Raw genomic sequence first — 17114 nt, forward strand, 5'->3', positions numbered from 1 at the left:
TTGTAACCATTATATTCTCCATGCGACCTGCATATTACAGTTTTTGCGTGTCCATTATATTGGATGTTGGGGGGGGGGCAACACCGAACATATATACTATATAGTGTTTCCAGTTATCGCACGTACCTCAACCTGACTACCTAACTATGTGCGCTAACGCCAATGTTCACGTGACCTGATAATTTTCGAATCGACTCTTCTTGCTGATATACTTCAATGGATACTTTTTCATACCGGTAGGAACGATGATCTAAAGAAGAAACCTACCGTTCCGTTTCAGTAGTAATTCGAGAAATATGCACACAGCAAAATGTAAATTACGCAGCGCTTTGTACTGACAGAACAGAACAACCGAATACAATATCAAAAAAACTAATAAATTCATATTAGCATTAGAACGTACGAAATCTCAATACAGAAGAAAAATGAATTTGATGAACTGAAACTCAAATATCCAATACAACGATAAATTCCAGTGAATATACCAGGCACGAAATATAGCTATTGACATGTCATATTCTTTCGGTATCTTATAACTCTGAACGGTCGATGCTTACTAATACGTACGGTAAGAATGCATTTCTCGGTAATTGTACGGGTTATTCAGTTGAGCTCAGACAATGTCCAACACTGATGTCATTGACATGGTGGTATTAGAACTGGATGCGTTAGAAACAGCATCTGAGCCATTCCCTTCCTGATTCAGTCTGGCTGAGATATTGTCCAACATGGATTTCATTAACATAGTAATATCAGAACTAGATGCGATGGAAACAGCGTCTGATCTATTCTCTGCATGGTTCAGTCGGGCAGAGACATTGTCCAGCATTGATTTCATTAACGTCGTAATATCAAAACTAGATGTGATGGAAACAGCGTCTGATCTATTCTCTGCATGGTTCAGTCGGGCAGAGACATTGTCCAGCATTGATTTCATTAACATAGTAATATCAGATCTAGATGCGATGGAAACAGCGTCTGATCTATTCTCTGCATGGTTCAGTCGGGCAGAGACATTGTCCATCATTGATTTCATTAGCACGGCAACATAGGAGCGTGTACGAGATGCAGAAGTATTCATCTTGAAATAACGACCACACTGTCTGTCTATTCAACAGGAACATGATAAGCGCATCACTTACCAGTTTCTCATCGTGTTCTGCTGTGTTTTCAGGCGTAAAATCATGAGCGGCTGAGACTTTGCTGGAACTGGTACATCAAATGAGTTTATAGTCACATAAACATTCTTCGAGTAAACACAAACACGGGGGATTGCAGCACATCGATTTATCGGCCAGAGCATAGCATGGTATGGAAAATTTCGATGATTGTACAGAATAGAGATGGAAAGTAGAGTGTGGAAATTTCCTATTCCATAACATGCCCCAATCATCAGACTCTAGGGGCATTAGCAGGCCCGTTCGGTCAGCACGTCGCAAGTTTGACACCCTCGCCTCAACACAGATACACACTCAATGGTTTAATTCCTTCACTTTCGGCGCAAGGCTACCCCTCGAATAGAAAATCAGCCATACACCCATAACTTTAAAACTAAGGAAGCAATCCTTCTAAAATTTGGACTCAATTAGGTTTGGCGGACATCCCAGCTTTGGTGAAGATTTCGTGGAAAATGGTGGACGTTTTTTTGACTTTCATTGCATTTTATGATTTTTAAACCAATTTTTCCCGAAACTTTTCCTGGCAAAAAAAATTAGCGTTTTTTCTTTCCCACGATGCTTTTTATGGATTTAACTCATTTCAAAGAACCAGGTCAACATGTTTTATTTATCTGAGTAAGGGCCAACATGAGGAAACATTTTAAAGAAATTGGAAAAATTGATTGATTTTTCACTTTGATGAACCCATAGGGTTAGACCCCTCACTTATACACAAAAATCTTTTAATCCTGTTCAGCATCTCAAGCTATGTTAAGCATAAAATTTTCAGGTTGATCAGGTGATTACTTCTGCCTCAAAAAGGATTCATGTCTTTCAAGATATGAAAAACCAAAGCTTCGAGAAAAAGCCATTTTAATTTCGTAAGATGTTAAAGTCACAGTGTTATCTTGAATACATCAATTTCAACAGTTTGTGCATCAAAGCGCCCCAGGAGATTATGTTTTCCTTTTCAGCCATCGGCTTTCCTAGATCTTGGATGTACTTGGCTAATAACACAAGAATCAGACAGGTTGCCAACAATATGCCTCGGGACAGACGGCAGCAGATGAAAACATCCCTACATTTCAATGGTAGTATAATTTTTCATTCAATCGGTGATCATGATGCAGGCAAAGTTTTCAAAATTCAGTCAGTACCGGTAATAAATAATGCACTTTCCAATTTGCAAAATTTGGACGGACAGTAATTCATCCACTTTCATTTATGCCACAGACCTTAGTTAGTGTGTATCGAATAGAAGGACTGGTATGATAGTCGCAAATTAAACACGTATCACGGTCGAATTGAGCCTAGTAATCCAATCTAAATTTGACGAACCCGGACCTGGACGGGGCTCATGCACTTGCGGTCTCAAAACCTATTTTCTCCGTAAGGCTGTAGTGAGACTCTCAGGTCCGTCAATTAGTCGGTCGCCAGAATACAAAGGCATATCGAATCACTAAAAGATACGGGTAAATGAAAGATGACATCTACTACAACAAATATATATAAAAGTTTTCTAATTAGAGGGGTAGCCTACCCCCTAAATAACTTGCTAATGTTATCCAGTATCTGGATAACCAAGGTCCGAAAAATCAGGTCAAATCCAGACTTCAGAATTCTCAAGTCAAATTCAAAAGATTCAACTGCTAGAATCAATGTGCTCAGTAGTCCATTGCCATTTATGTGGCGACGATGTATTTCAATAGCTTCAAAATATTCCGAAAACTTTCAATAGATGTAGCGTACCAAATAGAATCTGAGAATACATAAGCCTCACCTCTTTCTCTTGATAATCCAAAGCAGGGCAAGCAGAGCAAGAAAGATTATTGGTCCAAAAATAAGAGAAAATTGAGCTGTAGCTCCTAGTGCGCTTGCTGATGAGTAAGGAGAAAAATTATACACTCGTTATTATGAAAAGCATATTGAATATAAATGGATGGTGGCAAGGAAATAAAATTACGCAAACCATGAGCCAACATGACAGTAGATCCCTCCCCTAATGATTGATACTGGAACAACCACCTGCAAGTGCCGGTTAGAACACTCAACCATTTACAATTGCGAACAATAGCATGATACAAGTATATTATTCATAATTATGCATGAACTTAATCTGTTTTGCATGATTGTGAACATACGCTGCGGTGGTTTCCTTTTATTGATGCAAAGATAAAACCAGGGATGCTATTTACAGATAGGGTTATGTCTACTATATGTTTAGGAGGATTTGTCCTCCTTTTTCAGGAAATCGAAAATGTCGACCAAGGATGCCTAAATGTCCTCTTTTTTAGTCAACACAACAGGATTTCCCGTAAACATTTCAGAATCAGCAATTTTCCAGTCCATTAATCAGACTGTTGTGATTTGTAAAAGTGTCCTCCTTTCCGAATCCCAAAATATGGTAGGCCTAACCCTATTTACAGACATCATACAAAACCACTGAAATACCTTTACAGCCTTACATCATGTAATATTTGCACCCACAAATTTTGATACCGCATCATATTCCAATGCCACTGTGATAGTCGGTATGTGGGTCACACATCTTTGCGGTTGGCTGAACGAGTGAACCAACATGTGCTTAAGTCGATTAGGTCAGTAAACAAACCTATCGATCGTTCTGCACTTGTTCGTCGGTGAAAGGAAATGGTTGAGTCTACCAACTATAGCCAGGTCTCAGCGTTTAACTCTGCAATTGGTCAACATTTAATGAACTACCCGGTGCGTGCCAGTCATTACAATGACAGTATGTTCACTGTGATTGCTAAATGCAGATCTGCCTTCCATCTGTCTGTCTTGGAGTCAACTATAATAATATTGACCAATCCGGATTTATGTCCGCAGAAAGAGTTTCTATATAATCTCAAAATATCCCATTAATATATACCGCTATTTGTCTGTGTGTTGCCTTCCGTGTATTATTGTATAATTTGATTTTCTCTCGTCTCTTGTTATGACTACCAGTACAGCTGACTTTGCCTAGCGTTAATTTTTTATTATTGTATTATTACGTCATACATTCCCAATTTGGTTTTCGTTTGAATCTCCTTCTGTGTGCTTGTTATTGTGCCGTTAACTCTCGATAAGGGGCACACGAAAAGTCTTCGAGTTAATAAATTCTTTATTGCAATGAATGTAGTTGTGAAAGCAATACTCATATTTGTTCAGCAACACGGACCAGCCCTGTTGCTATTCGAAGCACTCCTGGGAAAAATGTGAATGTATCGCATGCTTTGAGTGCACCTCATTTTGTTTCAAACTCACCTATCGAAATATAATGTCAGCAATAACCACTTTTATAGAAAATGATGTAAGGTTGATACGACGGGAGTAGCCTACTTCGCCCTCCAACAGAAAGTTTAGGCATTTGCACTGGATCTGCAAACCCGTAATTGCTAATGTGTGACTCCAAAGCCTACATGTAAGTCAATAATAATTTTGTAAAAATAAAGCAAAATTGAATTATGGGTGATTTGAATCGTTCTCCAAAAATTTTGCTTGAATCGAATGGAATCATCTCATTTCAATATATTTTGTAGTTTCTTGATGATTTAGTTCAACACTGCCCTTTCACGGACCCCCGCAGACTCATTCACGGACTCCTGATCTAATCTATATCAAACATTTCCCAACTCTAAAATATGCAGCCTTGTCTAATGATGATGCGGGGATGTATATTCCACCCGGTACTTGACCTCATTACCCAATTGTTACCCTCCTGATGAAATATTTGTGGGTTTTAAAGACTCGAGTCATGACTTGAGTCACGATTTTTCGGTGACTCGACTTGACTTGAGTCATTTTTTCAAATGCGTAAAATGACTCGAGTCATTGTGCATGACTCAAACCAAGTCATATGACTCGAGACTAGGAAGGCCAAGACAGGCATTTCATTGTAACTTCGAAGAATAGTGAAGTTACCACATGATTGGTATTTCGTCTATCAGTCGTGATACTTGGAAAATCGGGCCAGAAACTGTTCAGACTGAGGAGAATTACTATATTATGACCGTGAGCCATTCTATATCACTCGAGCAGAGTTGAAAATAGTGGATTGAACTGACAACTGAACAGTGGACATAATGACTTGGACTCGATCCTCCACTAGCTGACTGGGACTCGAACTTGATTCGGTGATGAATTGGAAATGACTCGACTCAAAACTATCAAAGTGAGATTGACTTGTGACTTGGTCACAATCGTGGGACAAACTATTCCCGCAGAAGATATATCATATTATGCCACGCATATAACGCCAACTACATATGGAGAAATAAAGCAGCAAAGAAAAGGGCGTGCAAGCTGTTGATGTAAATCTGGTCTTCACCCAGCACATGTCGTGAGGGCAGGGTTGTGACCAAGTCACAAGACTCCGAGTCTAAAGTCAAAGTCATCTCGATGGTGCAGGCGAAAAAGAATACCACATCTCTCTCTCTCTCTCTCAATCTCACTTTTATAGTTTTGACTCAAGTCAAGTCGAGTGATTTTCAATGCACCACCGAGTCAAATCCGAGTCCAAGTCAGCGAGCAGAGGGTCGAGTACGAGTCATGGTATTATAACTCTAGACCGAGTCCAAGTCATTGTGTTTACTGCTAAGTTCCAGCTAGAGCAGTGGTTCTCAACCTGAGGAGCGCGCCCCCCTTGGGGGGGCGTGAAAGCATCGAAGGGGTGCGCAAAGAAGCGGTCAACTGAAAAAAATTTTCGCGCATGGCGCGATTTACCTCCAGTTCACGCGTGTTTCTCTATATACAGACCGAATTTCATATTTTTAATTCTCTCATCAACACTCATAAACCTTCCAAGCCATCAAACAATCTGTTGGGGTTGCTAGCATCCCTGTTGGATTTTGTGATATGGCGATAAGGGGGGCGCGAAATTTTTCACTATCAAGAAGGGGGGCGTGTCTAAAAAAAGGTTGAGAACCACTGAGCTAGAGTCTTGTTAAACACACTTATTATAACTCTGTTCGGTGATATCAAATGGCTCGCATTTTATTATATACAAAATTTCCTTACTTTCAGCAGTTTCTGGTCGCATTTTCAAGTACCAGTACCAATAGACGAAATCCCAATAGTGTGGTTACTTCACTATTCTTCGAAATTACAATGAAATGCCAGTTTTGGCCGTCTGAGTCTCGAGTCATATGACTTGGTTCGAGACATGCGAAACGACTTGAGTCCAAATCAATTCAATACACAGATTGACTCGAGTCAAATCGCGTCATCAGAAACTCGTGACTCGAGTCGAGTCATAACTCAAGTCATTACAACAATGCGTGAGGAAAATATTCTTCGCTATAGTAGAAATTGAGATATAACAATTGGTAACAACATTCATAATTTCTGGTGGCTGCATGAGATGAACCCACACCTCCCTCATTAAATGACAAATTTCCTCACCTTCAAATTGAATTGCAGTATCCACTGTTGTTGTCGGCGAAAAGGTAGTTAGCAAACTTGGGCGCATCGTCGTCTTGGGTATTGTTGTATGCTTGGTCAATATATTAGTAGCAGTACCAGGCCATGTAGTTGCAACAGAAATTGCAGCAGTGTGCTTGATTGTAGTCCTGGTGACAGTAATTTGTTCTGTTGTTTCTACTGGATCTGAAGTTGGCTCTAACGTTGTTATAGGTGCTTCAGTCGACTCGGTTGTTGTTTGGGTAACAGCAGTCGGCTCTATAGTCGTCGTTGGAATCGTAGTAGGTGCAGTTGTTGTCGGCTCTATGGTTGCCGGAGGAATTGTGGTAGCTTCACTTGTTGTCCGCTCTATCGTTGTCGTTGGAATTGTAGTAGGTTCAGTTGTAGTCGGAGGAATTGTGGTCGGTTCACTTGTTGTCGGCTCTATAGTTGTCGTTGGAATTGTAGTAGCCTCGGTTGTCGTCAGGGCTACAGTGGTTGGCTCTATGGTTGTCGCAGGAATCGTGGTAGGCTCAGTTGTTGTCGGCGGAATCGTGGTAAGTTCAGTTGTTGTCGGCTCAACAGTGGTTGGTTCTGGTGTAGTTGTTGTTGTCGTCGTCGTAGTAGTAGTCGTTGTTGTTTCTGCAGTTGTAGTGGATAATCCATTGGGTCTCAAGTTTCAATGAACCCAACATATTAACAAAGGTTAAATAAATCAAGTACTCATAGAGATGGTTATTTTTGTAAATTGATAGTGTAGGAATTGAATTGCACCAGTGGGTCTTGACAGAGTCAGTATGGATTATAAGTAGGGCGATTTTTTGACATGTCAAAATGGTAGCGTTAGGTCAAAAAATTGTCAAAAATGTTTACAAAGTAAAAAAAAAAATTCAACCTACATTTTGTTTGCATAGATGTTTCCACTGTCGGCGAACCAATCCTTTGAAATTTTACAGCTTGTAGGCTACTTTATATGCCTACCGTTGCAGACGGCCTATTGTCTGCTCATTGTGAATCATAAAGGGTCAAATGAAACAAATAGGTTGACATGGTATAATGCTCAACGTACCGCAATATCTTAACTGAAGCAAGACTGAGTGGGCATTGCATGGTTCTTATATCAAGAAGCGCATGTTGAACACATGTGATGAAGACATTGTCAGAATGAAGCAAGACGGTATGTCACAAACAGTGTACACACAACTTCAGTGTTGCCAGCCAACAACTGCTGCTATTGAACGTTCTTTCTCCATTCTTGGCAAGCTACTTAGTAAGGACAGACACTTTCTACCCGAGAATGTAGTAAAGTATATTTCGTTGTACTACAAAAAATATAAATTATTTCTACCATAATGCCTGATGAAACTACTGGAATTCTTCATAGGTCCAGATTACGGTAAAATCAAGTTTTTTCATGAAAAAATTTGTCAATTTTCAAGTCAAACTACTTCGTAAGGACAGACAGTTCCAACCAGAAATGAAGATAAGTAAGTAGTACAATTGTAATATTATGTGGGAAAACACCTACTGGTAATTTACATACATGAGGTCAGAATTAAGTATTTTATGGTAAAAAATGTCAAAATTTTGATGTTTCAGGTAAAAATCTTCCCTTTTAAGTCGCCCGACTCATCAGTAACCAAAGTTTGTTGAAGGCTACCTGTGTTTGGTAAACCACAAGTTCTGAACTCACGTCCTGTCTCTTGTTTAAACAACTTTACAAGGAGAATGATGACATTTTAGGCACTCACTAACTGTGCACTAGTCAAAGGTGACTTTTTGGACGGAAGGTAGGATTGAAATAATACGTTTCAGCATGTGACTTTGTGACTTCTTTACATGCTTTTGACAGCATCAACATAAATTATTGTCTCAAACATTTTATAATTCGGTTGCTTTATTCAGCAGCTCATAATTTGATAAATTGTACCTATGATCAGGATGTTCGGTTTAAAGTGGTGTTTCAAATGGTAGCAACTGATTCACTATATATCAGTCTTAATTATTGCATTAACTCAGACGTCGAAACAGAAATACTTTTTAGACCAGTGGTTCTCAACTAGGGGTGCGCGAAGCATATTCAGGGGGTCCGCGAAGCCTCTAAGTATGCCAAATCGTAGATAACCTGATTTATATTTATTTAATTGGAGAAATCACTTGGCAGTTTTGCTTTATAACTGCTAAAACAGGGGTGGTCAACCTTTTCGGTCAACAGGCCACATAAGCTTTACGAACCATTGTGCGGGCCACTTGAATGTTGATGACGTTTTTAGTTGTAACGGATAAAGCAAAACTTTTCTTGCTTAGCATCAAAATCAATAACAACTATGTCATTGAAGCTCGTAGCCGAGAGAAGTGCAATTACTTTCCAAGATTATTGAATCCGCTCAATATTATCGATACTTGCCGAGCATAGCATGTATTGCGCGACGCCTTTGTATACCACTGGGCTCATTGGGAAAGAACAGGACTATTCGGTGCTTGGACAATGACATATCAATATCGAAGATTTCAGAGAACCCGTGTCCATCATTTTGTGGCAAAGTTTCATCGCCGACGATCTTTCTGCAAGTGCAGACACGAATCGCATATTGGACGGCACATTCTAGCATAATTGCGAATATAGTACTGTTGTCTCATTTCTCTGAATTGAGCGTATTTTCAATTTTCAGGAGGTACCAAACTACCAATACTAAAATGAAGAAATCGAGTGACAATGAATCGCGTGAAATATTCTACTTTGTGTTCACATACGAAGATCTACGATAACTGTGGCTGACCCCTGGCTACGCCAATGCTTTGGAACCCACAACATCCCTATAATTCAAAAGTTTGTTTGGCCTTGCGAGTTCATGACAAATGACCTGAGTAATTTTTGTTTATGATATATCCAATTTTGAGAGTTACCTCGCAGGCTACTCAAAACTTTCTCACGGGCTACATTTGACCCGCAGGCCACGGGTTGGCCACCCCTGTGCTAACACTTTGGAACTTACATAAACAGAACGGTCGTGTGAGATGGAATATTCTACTGTGCAAACTCATTTTAATTGCATAATTACCAACAGCTTAACTGATGCAAACATATTGCTGTTTAAAGATGTTTCCTGGTGTTTTAGAAAAAAATTGTTCACAAACATCCATTTCCTCCTGTGATAAACCGTTAATCCAGAAAAACTTCAAGATGAGCTGCTAGAATGAATGTTATATCTTCATTAAAGATGTGCTTCTCAATTTCGGTGCCATATATGCAGGGCCGTAACTGCCGCACCCCAAACCCCCCAATTGGGGAGGGGGGGCGAGCTCGAAGGGGGCCCCGAATTTTTTGGTGAATTAGCATAAATTATACAGTATTTTTTGAAACTTTAAGCAACATTTTCACAAATAGCGCGATTTCAAGTTGCCAAATGTTATGATTATTGGGTACTCTTAACCCAGTGAAAAATACACAAGATTTATAGAAATGGGCATATCGGCGTTGGCCATTACCGCGCCGCGACGCACCAAGACATATACAGTTTTAGGCCATGTAACACGTGACTCCAAGAAGTGTGCCAGAACGATCGGCAGCGAGAAACCTTGGCAGAAAAGGACTGCCCTTATGGTGACCGAAAACTTCGTTATATAGGCTATAGGCTACGAAACACATATAGGTTTATTTGTCCATAGTCGCCTAAATGACTGGCGCCGAATGTTCCTGTCTTGGTGATCTGAACCTCATAGGACAGATACCATCCCGCAGCGAAAAAATAGATGCCAGTGAAGAAATACCAATTTGAAATCGTGTGATCTTTTAGTTTAGTAGGCTACGTATAGGCGATTCTATATTTTTTGATATAGCAGACAGGAGGTTACGAAATTACATCATGTAACGAAGTCATACCAATGAGTCCGCCCGTCAGAAGATGTTTAATTATTATTTACGGGCTCTACAGTTTCAAAGACATCTCACTCAGCTCTACCTGTAAATCTGATTTCGTGAGGAGAGAAGACAAGAAATTGATAGCAATATATATGCAATTCCCGATCTTATTGACCGATTTTATCATCAATTATCAAAAATTTTCGCGCGTGGCGCTGGCTAACTGAACTGTACAACTGTGGTTACGTGACAAACGCGAACAACGTGATTGGGGGGGTCGGTTTATCACCCTATGGGAGCCCAAGACTCAAGTTTTTTAGGGGCCTGACGAAGTGTTGTTTCGTTCCTGCCAACGGGTATACACCCAGAGATGTTCAATTATTATTGAAGGGTCCTACCTTTTCAAGTACACTTTACTCAGCTCTACCGCTAAATCAGATTACGGGAGCAGAGAGAGGATAAAAATTGATAGCAATATATAAATAATACCAACCATATTGACAGATTCAGTCATGAATTATAGAAATTTCTCGCGCTTCGCGCGATTAAGCAAGCAAAGCTGACTCACTAAACAGACACCCGATGTATAAACAGCGTCATATTGACGTATTCAGTCGTGAATTACAAAATTTTCTCGCGCTCTGCGCGATTAGGCAATCAAAGCTGACTTACTAAACGTACAACCAACGAAGAAACAGCGTACACCGTATGTAAACAGCGTATAGTCGGAGGGGGGTCTGGGGGGCGAATCCCCCCACAAGTTAGGTTTACCACCCTATGGGGGGCCCGAGACCAACGTTTTGGGGGGGGGCCTGACGAAGTGCTGTTACGGCCCTGCATATATGTTGCGATCATACCAAAATGTGTCATCGGAAGCATTACGGGATATTACGACATTCGCCACCACCTATCTTGATGGAAAGACATTTTCGGCACTCCTTCATATCAAATCAACGGCGCAGAATTTCAAGACACGACCGCATATATCAAATAATACAGTTACAGAATTCGCTTTGAAATAGGCCTCAGCTAATAATGTCTTCCTCATTTCTACATAAATAATATGATGTTATTTTCAAGAAAAGTCATTTTTTGCCGTTTATCAGCACCTTAAAGTTAATATCTACACAAGACAGACGACGGTTGCAGGAAAATTGAGCTAAATTTGAACTAAAATGTGGGGGGGTCCACTGGTGTCCGTGGCGGTCCAAAGGGGGTCCGCGAAGACAGAAAGGTGGAGAACCAGTGTTTTAGACGATTCTTTAAAAAAAGCGAAGCATTCATATGCAACTTTTCGTTGTTTTATGAATGAGTTGTGATTTAAGTCTGTTTGAATGAGTTTCACTTAACTGCACAATGTGCTCATATACAGGATGCATCTACCTAAAACACGCGCGAATTGGTGTTTCCAAGTACAGCACCGAGAGTAATAAATTTGTTGGACTTGCTAATCCAAAATTCCAAGCACATGATCTGAAGTAAGTCATTTCTGTTTTCACTTTCTGGGAATTTTAGCAACAAAAACCTAAAACATTCGTAGGCCCCGAGGTGGGGACTGCGCTAGCAATAAAAGAAATATCATAGTAAGATTATTGCTTGCCTATTCATATCGTGGTGAAATATATTAAGAGAAAGTTTCATCAAGTTGATGCAGTAATTTACTTTTTAAACTTGAACTGACACTTTATAGACCTTGTAATGACTGATCTGAATACAGAACCGAATTAATAACGATGTTATTGAGTGAATAATCCCGCCATACCTTTTGCCCCTCCCACTTGCTTTCTTTCAGTGCCGAAAGCACACAGCTGGATAGCAAGATATATTTTTAGCTAGAAAAAAATAATGGAAATTCTGCCAATTTACAATTGATTTAAACTGAAACCCGAACTCATTTGAATCCTTTTGTTTTAATGTTGCTCTCTTATATTTACTTGTTTTTGCATTCGTTTCTTTGCTTGTTGTACGCGGCAACTTGGCTGAGAGAAGACATTGATTTTAATACATCCGAATATACCGTATGTACGGGTTAGTTTGGCCTTGAACACTTCATTCATATTTGCTCTACCAGTTAATCCCTGTCTAATCTCAGTATGGCAAATGAATGTTTATCTGATTTCATAATCAACAGTGCTTTCTGTTTCATGGTTGAGGAATTGAACAGACACTCTCTCTCTCTGATATGGCTGATAACACTGTGCTGCATTAGTTTTGAGGTTACTAAAGTATTGACGGTTCTTAGTGTACTTTTTGATGCTGAATCTAAAACTGTAGCGGTCGCTGCAACGACTTGTTGCAAGACACGCTGGTAAAGTGCTTGATTGGAGTCGACGCTTCAGCTACAGGTCCCGTTGTACGCACTAGTCAACTGACTAATGACCGCTCTGAGTATACTCTTGCAATCCTGATCACACACGCAGATCCAAGGAGCTTTCTTTAATAGCACAGAACAGCCAAATAGTAGTAATTAGTGGTCAGAAACTTGTAGATTTACCAGGATCAAATCATACTGCAATATATTAACGAAAATAGAAAGAACACAGTTAGAGTATCTAATTGTCTGTATACGACTCTGTGACTTAAGCGCGAGCACGCCCGCTACTGCGCTACACTGGCGATCTCTCAAAGCACGTGCTTCGCATACTACTTTATCGATATAAGATTAAGGTCGTGGGAAATGAGGTTAGGAGCAGGGTTGCGCGGGAAGATTACTGGCACCCTGCTGGGACAGATCTTACAAAAACTGTTATCCGTTTTCTTCAATCAGGTCTAGTTTTTTGACAAATTGCATCTAAATTTTCGAAAACTGCAGATTTCAGTGTTATGCGATTAAGACTTGTGACGTCATAAAAAGGATTTCGCAATGAAGTTTAGATGAAAATATTTCAATTATGTCAAATACCATTCCCTTTTGTATACTGTAAAGATGTTTCAGGATTAATATCAGTTTGAACATAGCCTACAGATCGGCAGAACGCTATTGTTTTTGGATTCGCCTCTAAAGAATTTGAAGGTAGTATTACTACATAAGGACATAATAATGGTTCTGTTGCTGTTGGAGGATTGGACATTCAGTGAAGCTCACTGAATGCTACGAAGACATGAAATTCCTTCTGAAACCTTTTCAGTATAGCCAAGACAAATGCAAAATTTTTGGTGACTTAAAAATGATTTCGATACTCCTTCACAGGGTCACAGGCCGGTTACACTAGTTTTGTGTATGTGGACGGCTGATGATCACCACTACACACTAATTAGCTGGCCACACAGAACAAATCTGCTTTCTTAGTTGATCAACAAAATATTCTTTTGCCACCTCTCCACATTAAACTTGGTTTCAGAAAAAAAAACTATACCTGGGCTCTTAATAAAGATGGCCAAACCTCCAAGTCCTTGCAAATTAAATTTCCCTGTATCTCTGAAGTGAAGGTATGATCAGAGGAGTCTTTGACAGGTCACAGATGTGTGAACTGATCTAAGATGAAGGTTTCACTGCACACCAGTGTTGAGATCAAGTCACTACCTTCGAGCCACAACTCATCTTGAGTCATTGCACATTTTGACACTAGTCAAGTCAAGTCAATCGATTTTCAAAAGTGACTCGAGTCAAGTCAAGCCACTCGATTTTTAGATGTGACTCGAGTCAAGTCGAGTCAAGTCAAGTCACGAGTCAAGTCACTAATCAATTCAACTTGAATTTTAAAGTACGAGACATGATTCAGAGTTACTGCATTTTGCTAACTGTTTTAAATACAGATGAAGTCTCCATTTATTCGTAATCAAGGAACTCACGCTCACGCATACGCAGAACTGATAAACCACGCAGGCAGTATGGCCCCAGTCTATAATAATCATCAGTCATAATACAGGATAACATACGAAACCCAAAGAATGCACCCTACCCACTTGCATATCCATGATACACAATAAGCCATTTGCAGGACTTCGATCCCGTGACACATAGCAACCACAAATTGGTTAGCACGCTACTTTCTCGCGCACCTGCTTCAGTGCTAAATATCGCATAGTTGATTTCCAGTTGTAAACGTTTCAGAAATTTGTTGTAGAAGTCATCAGAGATTCACCTATGCTAGATGCCAATCCTGTACAAATCATTTAGAATGATATCGTCAGAATTACGCAGAAATCCATCGGTAACGTGGTCGTATTACGGTACTCAACTCTGATCATATGTACTTAAATTTATGCATTTGAGAGAGAGAGATCAGATTTATTGTCGCCTGCACCATCTAGATGCTTTGACGATGGAGATGCGATACGACCTTTAAGCAAGGTCATCTAGTCTGCACCACCGTATTTTTCTCCTCCATGCTATCCGTGGATGCTGAGCGCCTAGCTGGATAGCCGCGGATACCAGTTTTCGAGTCTTTGGTCTGACCCGGCCGGGGATTGAACCCATGACCTACCGATCGAGAAGCTGGACTCATAACCATTACACTATCTCGGTCGGTAGTAAAGCAATTGGTTGATATTCTGGTAAGAGTATTTGTTAGTTCAATCAGTACTATTTGTCTGTTGTGGAGCCTGATTCTGGATGGAAGATATGACTGGAGCAGCTGGGACCCGCAAGGATCAGGATATACTGTCCGCTGGTTTGGGTGCTGTCATGCTGCTATAAAACAATGTCGCTGAACACATCGGTAGTATCTTTTGGGAGAACCTGCCATCAAGACTAAACAAAGCAGTGCACTTTATTGTTGCCTTATACAATGCCGATTTTATTAGCAATACTTCACAACTGCGATTGCAGTGGATTTGGAAAATCACACGCGATTTTGATAAATAGTTGATGTCACATGTGCGCTATTTAGCGAACTAAGGGAAGTAACTAACAAATAAATCTTAGAGCAACTCAACCGCAGTGACAATATCGGTCATCCTATACCCAGAGGTGGTCAACGTGGTCATTGTTGGGAACCGAGTAGAAGTAACGCCGTAATTTATACTCCAGTACAAGTAGCACTAATTACTTACAGGACATGTCCAAAGTACTTCAAGTGGAAGTAGAAATGAATTTCTGAAAATTAGTCAAGAAATTCGTTACATGAAGTAGATTTGGTTGAGGGTCCCTTAGTTTTAGAAATTATTGCTACGTGACAACTGTAAACATTGCATGGTGCATCTTCTTGATCAACGCAAAAGGATAATGACACCACAAATAGGTGCAATTTTCAAAAATTAATTTAGTTACCGTGGTACTGCGGCTATTTTGCCCAGTTGTTATGACAACCTCACACTTGAAGCGGATGCAATCATGCGCCAAAGCTACTTTCTAGTTGACAAAATCCCAAATCTGACAAAAAAGTACTACCTAAAAAGTGATAAACTCATAATGACGCTAGTACTCAGGTAAAATAGTACTTCGTTGCTGACCCCCTCTGTATATTGGTTCAACCAACTCAGAAACATCCTCTAAAGACGACGAATATTGTTTCTTTTGCATTGACTCCGTAATATTCTGAACTTATGATATTCTTTGATTCATTGAATTTAGAAATAAACTTGGAAAGAAGTGCAAATTTTTTTTTTTTTTTTGCATTTGATACCCACAGAATAAGAAATAGTTGAAGAAAGATGCATGTCAACCTCATCAAGTTCAATAACTGCCGAGACTCTTATGTTTATGCATTTTCCTCTACCTCCATAGCCACTTGTCTAGACAGATTCATAGCATCTACGGAAGAGCGCTTATCTTGCTGTAAACAAATGAAATATCATTTTCAATGCAGACATCAACACCGGGAAAGAAGTTCAGGACAGTTAGTCAGTGGGCAGATCATCTGCTGACATTTTCTGTTGGCATGAAACCACGCGGCATTCTACCGCATGATCAAATTTTATGTGGTGATCATAATTGGCTCCAGGCTGAATTCTTGACGAGGGCATCATCAATTTCTTAGTTGCCTATGTTCGGCTCTCTTGGGATAATCCATCAGATCATTAATTCGTATACATGTGGTAGAGCCATGTCTTGAAACTCAAGATATTTGCACTGTGCGAAACAGTGAAGTAATCCAATCCAGATAATCAATCAAGTAATCCAGGCCTCGAGACAGTTTGTTGCACCCTCAATTGGAGCTGATGATCATTATTCTTTGGGTAGTGGCACTTGGCAGCATGACAGAATGATCAATAACTTGTAATATAGGTGTAGAGGTCTAAATATTTTGAATTATTGAACTGAGAAGCCATACAATAGCATATGATGTTTAATATATAAATGATATGTAGCACATTGCATGAATTCCTAACACATCAACGTGCTGGCAGTCATTGTCTATCCTATATATATTGCAATCGATATCAATCATCAAAATGATGCAATGATTACCAACTACCACTACAATACAACTATAGTATAATATACTATCCACACCTAACTTAATGCAGCAATAAATATCACGCAGTCAATGTCCTGCAATGTCGAATTTTGTGTCATAAAATCATAGTTGACCACCAAATAACGGCTAAAATGTCGATCATTTTGACGCAAGGAGTTTACATAGTTCATGAATCAAAGACATCCAACATATTTGAATCCTTGCGCATTTCCATGGCACTATTATAAAACATTTACAGCCCGAAAACGATAATATACTGTATCCGAAATACGGCTACGTTAGCGATGGATTTCTGCGTAATACTGACGATATCATCTATATCCTTTGTACAGG

The 17114-nt window shown here is 39.7% G+C and overlaps 1 protein-coding gene across 2 annotated transcripts in view; it reads right to left on the bottom strand.

Annotated features, from left to right (window-relative positions):
• Positions 1–313: 313 nt before the first annotated feature.
• LOC145455755 (uncharacterized) overlaps positions 314–17114 on the bottom strand; it is a 30324-nt gene continuing 13523 nt past the window's right edge. Inside the window, exons 3-6 of one of the 2 annotated variants that reach the window (XM_080333733.1) lie at positions 6561–7199; positions 2938–3034; positions 1143–1209; positions 314–1081 (exon numbers count right to left, since the gene is read on the bottom strand). In XM_080333733.1, the coding sequence (XP_080189859.1) occupies positions 614–1081; positions 1143–1209; positions 2938–3034; positions 6561–7199 (1271 nt within the window). In that variant the 3' untranslated portion in view covers positions 314–613. Of the gene's footprint in view, positions 1082–1142; positions 1210–1607; positions 2617–2937; positions 3035–6560; positions 7200–17114 lie in introns of those variants that run through there. The other variant, XM_080333734.1, reaches the window with a different exon arrangement.

Source organism: Botryllus schlosseri, chromosome 14, assembly GCF_051294905.1.
Source record: "Botryllus schlosseri isolate E-star chromosome 14, Bs_hap1, whole genome shotgun sequence".
Lineage (NCBI taxonomy): Eukaryota > Metazoa > Chordata > Ascidiacea > Stolidobranchia > Styelidae > Botryllus > Botryllus schlosseri.